We start from the raw sequence: 11167 nt of genomic DNA on the forward strand, positions 1-11167 counted from the left end.
ATGTAGGAAGTCAGGATTCGTTTTATTCTGAAAATGCGACGCTCGCACCTGCGGAAGCAGCGACAGCCCCAAAGAGCCGCAGGCGCTGCGACGCGCATGTTGTCGGGGGCTTTGGCTTCTCCCAGCCACAGCCGAGCCGCCGCTGCGCGCGACAGCCACGCCGCCGCTCTCCTCTCCCTCCCGCCGGCTCTCTCCCCCCGCCGCTTTTCACGCCTTTCACTATCATCATCCCCCCCGTTAGGTTTGCCAGAACCGTCGTTAAGAAGGAGAGAGAGATCTTTGAACCTTAATGGACGACGCGGATATCATGGACCTGACGCACCAGAAAGCGAAAAAGCGGCCGCGTCCAATCAGTTCCGTGGACGAGTCCGTGCACGCTCCGCTCAAGAGGCTCCCGATGCGGGCGACGGAGTGCCGGGAGCCCGCCCTGATGTTCGCTGTCAGGGGGGAGCCTGTTCCCGCAGCCTCCCTCAAACAGAATGACCACTCGCTCACCTCCTCTCCGACCACAGTCATGCCAGCGCAGGTAACTCTCAAATACGGATTTCAAAGTTATTTTCAAACAACTTGGCTCTAGTTTGGCTCTGATGGATGCATTTACGCGCCTGTCGCGCGCATATTCTGCTCTCTGCTCGTGTGCCTTTACAGCCATTTTAATCTTATTTTTGGTTTTACTCAAGAGAGTAAAACTTTTATTTTCTTTTCCAAAAAGTGTTTTTTTTTTTTTTCCCCTCTCTGTCTGCTAATTGTGTTTATAGGTTAATATAATACAGTTTGAGTTCCCCCCCCACCCACCCCCACCCAAAATCCTATTATGGTATTCAAATCAAGAGCCATTATTGTTGCTCATTTCCAAGAGAGATTGATGCTCCAAATTAATTTGGTTTTGCAGATTATGGCCCACAGCAGGAGATGCTTGTAGACTGTGGCAACATTCAGGTCAAGGTCAGGCTGCTGTAGTCAAAAAAAGAACACAAAATCTAACTCCTGCCTTTGGAGTGAGAAGTAGGTTGCGTTGAATTAGATTTGCTTTGACAGTTGTCGTTCCCTTGTTTTAAAAAACCCTTTTATTAATTTGTTTTTCCTGAAACATTGTCTGCTTTTGTACTCTTGCAGGATAATCGCTCCAGCATGTCCAGACCCATGATCACACGGTCACCTGTGTCTCCCTTGAGTAACCAGGGCATCCCTACCCCTGCACAACTCACCAAGTCCAACGCCCCCGTGCACATTGACGTAGGCGGACACATGTACACCAGCAGCCTGGCCACCCTAACGAAATTCCCAGAATCGCGGTGAGTCTCAAAGAAGAGTCCTTTGAATGAGGCATGAAAATGTTAGAGTTTAGTCCATTCACATGTTTGTCTGACATAATTTCCTCAGCGTTTAATGTCATTATGCGACAGTTAAAGGTCACACGGATCTCTTGAACGCACTTGGAATAGATTCTGGTTTGTAAACTATGTGGTGCCGATTGCTTTTTCCCCATTCAAGGTGCTTGAAAACACATCTTCTTGTGGAGTTCTGTTGAGGGGTAAACAATATGTAGGAGCAGAAAGTGCAGACTGCAGAGCTCAGACAAAAGCAACTTGGTTATTCTGACAGATGTCACAGCAGCAGTAAAGAGCCAAAGGGCGTAGAGCCATCTGGGGGCCGGAAGGCCACGCTGTCGCTCCGAGAGCAGGCCTGAGGGTGACTGGCACCCGGCCTCAGGCAAACCAAGCACCAGCTGGCCCTGACCTCTCCAGACCACACATTTCTGAATCTCTTCACTTTTCTTTTCAGAAACCTTCCCTTACAGAATGTTTAGTTAGCTTTTAGATACTGTTGAGAACTTTTGTTTTCAAATGTTAATACATACATGTAATAATTCTGACATGTTACTTCCTCTATACTACCCTCCCTTTTTGCCTCCCCTCCCCTCCTCCCTGCCTCTCTGTGCAGAATCGGTCGCCTCTTTGATGGCACAGAGCCTATAGTCCTGGACAGCCTGAAGCAGCACTACTTCATTGATAGGGATGGACACATGTTCCGCTACATTCTCAACTTCCTCAGGACGTCCAAGCTCCTCATTCCAGACGACTTCAAAGTGAGTGGATGTCCATCGTGAAGCTGTATAAAGTGCCATCAGTCAGTCAGCAGTCCTGCAACTTAGTGCACACAATAAATGCCAGAGCGGCTTTGGTCACCGGTCCAACTTGATTTGCTGAAAACCTCTGCCGTGTTGGAGGCAAAACACATATGGGTTTGTGTTCAAGTGTCCATCCATGGTGGCTCTCACAGCATGTGCCACATTAGCATTCCATCATTTCACTCATATGTGTCATTTAGTCAGTAATTACTAAACTTGCCCGGGGAGAAAACAAATAAGCACATTATCTGATGGACTGTCCACAGTGCAAGTCAATCAGTGGAAAGCTGCCAGTTAAAATAAGCAAAGGCTCAAGTTCAGGCAAAGGCCATTTTCACATTTGGAGGATTTTGAGAGAAGCATGGGAAAACTGGAGTGTCGTGCAGCCTAAACTCTACCATCCACATGGAAACAGAGGTGTTCTTCTAACAGTGCAACTATGCTATACCTTGATCATTTTTGTAATGATTGCTGAATAGCACTTACTGTCTGTTTGGTATGGTATGACCCTCCAAATGACTTTTTTTTTTTTTTTACTGTATAGCTCCAGAAACAAGTCTTGAGTTAAAATACTTTGCTTATTCTTCCGTTATGTCTTGCCCTATAGTATTGCTAAGTGTACTGATTATCATTTAAGATGTAAAAACAGTCAAGTGCTCTTTTCTTTTTGCGGGATCCTAAGATGTGAACCCTCTCTGACTTGATTTCCCCAGGACTATAGTCTGCTGTTTGAGGAGGCTCGATATTTTCAGCTGCAGCCCATGTTGGTTGAGCTGGAGCGCTGGCGCCAGGACCAGGAGCTGGGCAGGGTCTCCCGCCCCTGTGAGTGCGTAGTTGTGCGCGTTGCACCCGACCTGGGCGAGAGGATCACACTTAGCGGTGACAAGGCCCTAATTGAAGATGTTTTTCCTGAAATCGGCGATGTCATGTGCAACTCTGTCAACGCCGGGTGGAACCATGACTCCACACACGTCATCCGCTTCCCACTCAACGGCTACTGTCACCTCAACTCTGTCCAGGTAACGGGCCCCTTATGTGATGATGTGGTTTCTGTGCTTTTGATTACAAGCATTTTAGTTAAATGTTAAATAAGTAATACTGACGTATAGACAGTTTGTGATGACGAACGTGTTTCAAACAATGAGGTGATCTGTTCATTTAGCAACTTTTTATGTGCTGTTATCTGATTGTACCTTTTTAATCTGACCAGAAAACCCTTGTAGAAGAATGTGTTCTTTGTTGAAACAATCGAAACATTGATTTATCAAGTCATTATTGCATGTTTGCCACAATCTTCATCCCTGTGTGGTCTGATGACAATAACTTTGGCTCCTCAGCTGGTAGGTCAGGTTCAGTGCCTTACTGCAACACCAGCTTTATGAAATATTTGCTCTGAAACTGATAAAAATGTCCAAATTTTAAAAAACTGCCTGACATGAAGTGGAAAGAAACAACTCAGAATTCAGTAAAAACACTCAGATGACCTTTAAATGATGTTTCTCTCAGGTGTTGGACCAAGTCATCTCTTCTGTTTGGGGTTTTACTGATGAATTTAACAATGTTTAATCTGGAAAGCTGTCACATGTGTCACTCAGATAAATGCTGCTTTCTGGAGAAGTCAGTAAGGAAACTAAAGTCTTGTTGAGTCCTGTAGACGTAATTTTAACAAATATTAAAAATCAAAAAAGGTGTAGATATTGCCTCATCTTTTTTTGCACCTCTGCTTGTTCAAGCATGTTCAAATACAAAAAAAAAAAAAAAACTTTTATCCACAATATCTGTTTTATTTAAAATATGCATGCTTGAAGTGCATACAACCTGTGCAGATGTGGGAGATTAGTAATTTCCCTTCACTCCGACCCACAAAAACTCAAATTCAAAATGTATTGATTATTTTGAAATATTATTGGATCAGTGCTGAATAAAATAGAACATTTTAGTGTATTTTAATCACCTTTTTGCTAGTTTATGTGTGCTTATAACAGTGAAAATGCAACTTTTAAGGCACCCCTTCTCCACCTATATGTGAATTAGTTTATAATTTTCTTAATAAAACAAAATGTCTTTGTACTGATAAATATTCTGAAGTATCAGGGGAAATAATTATATTATTTTATATAAGCAAAACTAGATATTCTGAGTCTAATTCTGCCATGGGTGATTAGATATTTGTATAAATTATTTTCCTAACATCATACTTGATTTTACCTGTTTATGAAAAAAAAAAAAAACATGCATACTGCATCAACATATTCCCTCATTCCTAAACTCCATTGTTATAATCAGCTTGAATTTGGCAATAATTCATGTTTTGTGATTACATATTGATACTCCACTGACTCATTAATGGTAATATCCTCAAATATGCATCAATAACTCATGAAGGGGAGGCAAATTAGAGAAGATTTCACAAAGATTTGGATTGCGTCTCCATCCGAGGAAGTCAAATCTTCCAAAAACACACAAACAAAACCCGTCTCTGAAGTGTGCAAGTAGTGAAGAGCAAGCAAGAGAGTGAGCATGCTCCCTGGCAGGTTGTCCCCAGGCAGGGCCCATAATCCTGTTTGGTTATTAAAGCTTGCCGGCAGTGAATGCTGTATCTGCGGCTAATGGAGGCAGCGAAGAGGGGGAGGAAGGGGAGCAGAGAGAGCTGCCAGCAGTAGGGGGACCTTTGTAGTTTTGGCGGAGGCTTGGGCCTGGGGGGAGAACCAGGGAGGGAGGAGGTTTTGCTGAGCAGCCCGTACTGAGCCAAGTGGCAGAGAGAACGCCTCACTGCTCCCTGGGGCCTCTTCGATGGAATGTGATCCTACAGCCCCCCTGGACACGTCTGTAGATGTCTGCAAGGCTGCAAGATCAGAAACAGCTACACACACCCAGAGACAAACACACACACACAAACAATGAAAGAGAGGCATGAGGCAATATGAGAAGCTCTTTGTTTTGTGAAAGTCTTGTGAAAATCTCATCCAAATTCCCATCACAAGCCGTATGTTGCCGCAGCGTAGACCCAAAGCTATTTTCAGTGCTACAGTTAGCGCTGAGGCAGGAGCAGGTTATTTCAGTTTTGTATTTTCCAGCCTAGTAGCAAAAGGTTAGCTAGAAGGTAAAAGTAGCAAAATTATACTGTTGTCCTTTAGTTACAAAAATAACTAAAAGTGACTAAACAATAAAAGGATCAAAATGCTAACTCAAAGCTAAAGTTTTAGCAAGACACTAGCTAAAAGTGGGAAACTGAAAGCTAAATGTAGCAAAAGGCTACCTAAAAGCTTAAAATGGAAAAGACTAGCGAAAAGTAGCAAAACAATATCTAGAAGATAAAAATAGCAATAGTTAGTTGTTAGCTAAATGTAAAATAGATGTGCTAAAAGCAAGTAAAGGATAGCTAAAAGTTAAAAGCTAAAGTGGCAAAGGGGTAGATAAGTGGCAAAAGGCTAGCTACAAGCTAAAAACAGTAAGATTATACTTTTAGTTTATAGTTTAAAAACTAAAAGATGACTAAAGGTTCAAAAAAAGCAAATGCTAGCTAAAATCTAAAAGTAGCAAAATGCTACCTAAAAGCTACAAATGGAAAAGACTAGCTAAAAGTAGCAAAACAATAGCTAGAAGATAAAAGTAGCAATAGCTAGCTGTTAGCTAATGTAGAATAGACTTACTAAATGCAGATAGAGGATAGTTAAAAGTTAAACAGCTAGCTAAAAGCGAAAGTGGCAAAAATTATAGATATGACCTGAATGTACTCAAATGCTAGCTACAAATAGCAATATGCTAGCTAGGAGCTAAAGCACTTTGGTCCTGTAGGTGTTTAAAGTGCTTTATAAATAAAGCTGGTATTGTATGATATGGTAAAATTATACTTTTAGCTTTTAGTTACAAAACTAAAAAGGTGACTTAAGGTTAAAAGAAGCTAAATACTAGCTAAAAGATAAAAGTAGCAAAAGGAGGTAAAACTTGAGCAAGATGCTGGAGCTGATTTCAAAGAGAACAAACACTTTTGAGGAAATTGAGGAGATCTGAATAAAGTTTTGTAGAGAAAATATTACTGAAGTGAAATGTTTTGAAAAGTATAAAATGTAAAAAAGTAAAGATTTAGCATCCATCTGAATGAGATTAATGTTTTGATGTATGAAAACAGCACAAAGTTTACAGAAGTATCTTGATTGCAACAGAACATACAAAAAAAACCTGACAACCCGTGAAAGCTGAATCAACATTCACCTTCAACATCTTCTTCCTTCCATGTCCAGGTTCTAGAGCGTCTCCAGCAGCGAGGCTTCGAGATCGCTGGCTCCTGTGGAGGAGGTGTGGACTCGTCCCAGTTCAGCGAGTACGTCCTGAGGCGGGAACTGAGGAGGACGAGTCAGCGAGGCCTCAATTCAAACAGGATAAAGCAGGAGCAGCTGGACTAGAAACCTCCAAAACAGTAGGAGGTGCTAGACTTTTCTGTAGCAGCCAAAGGCTCGAAGCTGCAGAACTCTGTGGACTCTTTTATTTTTCTTAATTTCCTTGTTGATGTTTCTGTTTTCCTAAACTCGAAAACCTCCTAGAGAATAAAAATGAAGTGCAGCAGGAGATTTTTTTTTTTCTTTGCCGTAAGAAGATACAAGACATTTGATAAGTTTGAGATTGCAAAGACATTTGTGATTGTCTTGTCCCCATAAATCAATTTAAAAAAAGTATTTATATATGCTGGATCCCCGAGCAAAGTTTGTTTTAAAACTTGGAGCCTACATTAGGTTAAAATGATTTCTAACTTACCAGTATAAATTAAAAGTCCTTTATTACTGATTTAGTGTGTTGCATAGTTTTGTCATCGGTGATTTTGTTGTCTCACTAGCCCATTGGCTTCTTCCTCTATAAAATAAAAAAAAGTGTTGCTTAAAGTTCAGAATGTCTCAGTTACATAAACTTAGGTTCAATGAAAGCATTTTTTACACTAAGTACAATGTTTATTATTATGAAACCAATGAAGTGGATTTTTGTTAACTGAGGTCATTTTAGCAATTCATGTCATAAAAAGAAAATGACTTTAGAATAATCAAAATTACATTTTAGAACATGTAATATGTCATGTCGCACCATTTGCCTCATTATAAACTACACACTTGGGACTTGTTTCATTGGACTATAATTTCCCTCCGAGTCATGACCTGTAAATTTTCATTGTACTGTACATGTCTTTGTGTTTTTTACATGGAATCTTTTTAAAGCAAACGTCTTGCTTCAAATATGACTGAACAGATTAAAAGCTTATTGTACTTATCCAAACCGAGATGACTTGTATTTGTAGCACATGTTGATATGAAGTTGGATATAAAGTATTTCTAAGACTCCTGAAATGCCTACGCTCCTTAGCTTTGAGAGGAATGTCGCACAGAAGAAGAAAAACAAAAGTGAAATAAATATCAGCTAAAGTTATGCTTGCTGTCTGATTGCTGTTTTTTTAGAGTGTCGTTTCTGAGGCGAAGTGGATATTAAGTCTTGAAAGTTGACTTTGAAGTGGCTTTTTTTTTTTTAAACAAGATGGGGTGTTTTTCATTTCTTTCACCAGAGAGGTAAAGCAAACTACCAAGGCCATATTGTACCTTGGAGAATTTCAGCTGGTGCATCAACACAAGCCACTCTTTACTTAGTTATATTGAATAGAGTCGACTTCTCCACGTAAGCCCTGTCAGTTGTGTTTCCACATGCTCCTGCAGGGCCAAAATCCAAAGTGAAATCCCACATGGAGGCCTGTCGTCTCGTCTCCGTCCCTTTTGGCAGAATCTCTACTTTCTTACAGCTTTTGCTGTACGTCTTCCTTTCAGGCCTCTACGCCCCAGATTTGCTTTGGAGCTGACTGCTGTGAGCCAGAGGTGCAACTTAGAGCGGTCCTCAGCAATACTTTATAATCAATAATACAATTATTATTATTATTAGAACTGATAAAAGCACATATGTTTATAACCATAGGATTTATTATTTATTTAGTTTGCTAAAATGATTCAAAAGTATGTGCCAATTACTGCATTTTTAAAGATACTTGCGGCAATGTTATGAGGACCATTAAAATGTTATAAGGTAAACCCTTGTTTTCTCATTGATGGTTTTATGTGCCACTAAATAAAATATGCTGTATGTAAGAAAAATATTTAAAGTAGCTGCTAACTATCACAGGATTTTATTTTATTTTTTTACCTACAGAAACAGCCGAAGTGAATGACAATGGGTCAACAATGGCAGCATCCGTGGAAAAACCATGAGGGATTGACAAGTCAGACAGTTTTGATATGTTGGTACAGATTTATGCTCAGATTTGTTCAGAAAAAACATTCAGATGAAAAGATAGGTTGGACTGAGACATTTAAAGTACGGGACTGGAAACAGTTTTGCCAAATGTGTTTGAATGCCGAGCTCTGTTTGTATGTCGCTCCACCGCCCTGCTTGAGCCGTGATATTTATTCTACAGTTATCTTACTTGTTCTTTCCCTTTTCTTTCTCGATTACCGGTAGCAGCAGATTCACTTTTATGTTTCTACCTAAAAGTCTTCTCCAAGATTCTGGTCTTGTCCGACCCCGCCATTTTGATTTACCTACACAAATTGCAGCCAGCCCAAAGTAAGTCAGTCACACAACTGTTCACTTACTGTTTGTCAGATTCTGCCTAGTGATTCGTTTAATCAACTGTGGATCCGCATTTCAGAGTTGCTCATATGTCTGGGAAACTAGTTTCAACTGTAACCATTTGATAAAGTTCAGTTTTTTATCTAGTCACATGGGGTTATGTCTCAGCTGGTCTATTTCAGCTCTCATAGAGTCAAAGATCAGGTCCTCTCTGGACATGTAGTCCATCACAGGACCAACCAAAACACAAACAAACATTGATGCATTTTCCCATCACACCTGAAATTGGTTTTAATTTTTAAAAAAGTATCTCACACATGGTTTGAGCGCAGTGGAATGAAACCACAAACTCATACACAGAAAAGGCAGAGATTCACAGGAAGTCTTTTCCTGTGAATTAACAGTTTATACACCATCACACCAGTCAGTGTGCCGGCTGTACAGCATCTGGGGGGAAAAAAGCATAAGCTAGTTCACATAAAACACAAAGAATTAAAAAAAAAAAAACAGTTGATCCATCCGGTCTTGAAACCAAGTCTTTTCTTCGTTCACTTCCTTTGGGGGTCGACCACTCCCAGATCAGCTGAGAAACAATATCCCTTGTGTAGGTTCTTGTTCTGCCCTTCAGGCCTCCACCCAGCTGGCCATATCTGCGTCCTGTGTCCTGAACTACAACTGGATTTCCTGGCATGGAGGGACTGCAGGTCAGCAGGTCTCTAAACGTCTCGCCTGATCTCAGAAAGAAAAAACGACCTGCAGTTGTGATTTTCTTATTGAAGACCGAAAGGGCCCAACCTAAACAATGGAATGAAAGGACCATGTATGATTTTAAAAAAATGGCACGGTGGCATACAAATCCAAATCACATTAGTATTTTTCTTTCAGTGGTAAGATACTTTCCCTTTTTCTAAGTTTGTAAAGCGGCTTGTACATAATAAGACCTCGACCAGTCATATCTGTTGCTTCAGGCTAATCTGAAAAGGAATTAGACATATTGTCCTCTCAGGACAAAGTCTGCTAAAGAAAACTTACTTCAGGGAAAGGGGTTCTGGTGAGAATAAAGGAATCAGAGATCCTCCTCTCCTTGGCGATGTGTCTGTGATCTTGCCTTCCTCTCTTGCTTTCAGTCTAGTGATTATTTCCAGTCATCAAAAGGGCCTTGAGAAAGTGGCCATCTTCCCTTCAATCCTCGGGCTCTGCTTACTCACCACTGGTGAAGGTCAGAGAATGGAATTTATTCACCTTATCTTCAGAGCATCTAGTCCTCTCAGTCTGCAGTTTGGTGCAAAACATGGCTACTCTTCTTAATGATTGTTCTAACCATGTGCATTTATTAGATGCTGCACAGGATTTAGTGTAACTCCATTTGCAGCTTTCTCTCTTGTTCAGTGTTGATCTGTAGGTAATATTTTTGCGCTGTAGGTACCTCCCACCTTTATTGAAAAAGCCTCTCAGCGATTTCATGCCAGTAAGATAATTATAAATGTAACCTGTGGCACAAAAGCAAAAAAAAAAAAAAACAACTCCCACATCTCTCCCTTGCCATTTCTCACTCTCTTTCTACTTCTCTTTCTTTCTTTCCTTCCCTCGCTCTTCCTCAGCCTCAGGAGCTGATTTCAAAATTTCAAAGGTATCTCATAGTGAATCTGAGAGACTGAAGGCTCATAAATACCTTTATTATAATATAACGGTCACATAGTTCCACTCATTATTTCGAGTGAAAAAATTAGTTCATTTGTTTGATGAATGTCTTCACACACGTCTTAAATGTTCTCAGATGGACAATGGCTGCGGAGTAATATCTCAAATGGGCGCTCACAAGTAGAATAATATGTCACAGTGGCTTTGCTTGAGGTTCAAGTCGATGTTAGCGGGTTTAAGCTCAGAAATTTATGCTTTTAGTTTTGCAGCAGCATCTTTTTGCGCAACAATTGAAGACAACATCACTTACTCATGAACGCGTTCAAACAGGAGTCCAGCTATTGATCATAGACAGATTTAACAATCTGAATACTAGCAAAGTGTAGTCAGAACATTTGAGGATTAACAGAGACTACAAATTATTACTAAAAGTAAAATTCAGTGGATTTAAGTCTAAAACTGATTTTCTTTTGAAGTCAACACCATTCGGGATGGATGTCACGTCTAACTAACCTTAAAAACACACAAAAAAATAAGAATCAGAATCAGAAGCAGTTTATTATTGCCATGTCAATGAACGAGGTTCACAAACTAGGAATTTGCTTCGACATAAGGTGCGAATAGTAATAAAGTAAAAATGAAAACATTACATAAGACATAAGACCTGTGTACACCCACAAATAAAATAAAAATGAAAACATAACATAAACATGTGTACACCCATACAATAGAAAACAATAAAAAAGCTTAGAACATGGTTCAGAATCATATCCAACGCCTGCTGTGCAAAGTAAA

General features: G+C 40.3%; 1 protein-coding gene across 1 annotated transcript; it reads left to right on the top strand.

Annotated features, from left to right (window-relative positions):
• The first annotated feature begins 109 nt into the window (after nt 1–109).
• On the top strand, nt 110–6821 carry LOC119415063 (BTB/POZ domain-containing protein KCTD1). The gene is made up of 5 exons (XM_037682197.1): nt 110–526; nt 1117–1295; nt 1945–2089; nt 2845–3150; nt 6376–6821. Exons 1-5 carry the CDS (start codon nt 290–292, stop codon nt 6535–6537), a joined length of 1029 nt encoding a protein of 342 aa, XP_037538125.1. The 5' UTR covers nt 110–289; the 3' UTR covers nt 6538–6821.
• Nucleotides 6822–11167: the final 4346 nt, after the last annotated feature.

Source organism: Nematolebias whitei, chromosome 9, assembly GCF_014905685.2.
Source record: "Nematolebias whitei isolate Nwh7 chromosome 9, NemWhi1, whole genome shotgun sequence".
NCBI classification, from domain to species: Eukaryota; Metazoa; Chordata; class Actinopteri; order Cyprinodontiformes; family Rivulidae; genus Nematolebias; species Nematolebias whitei.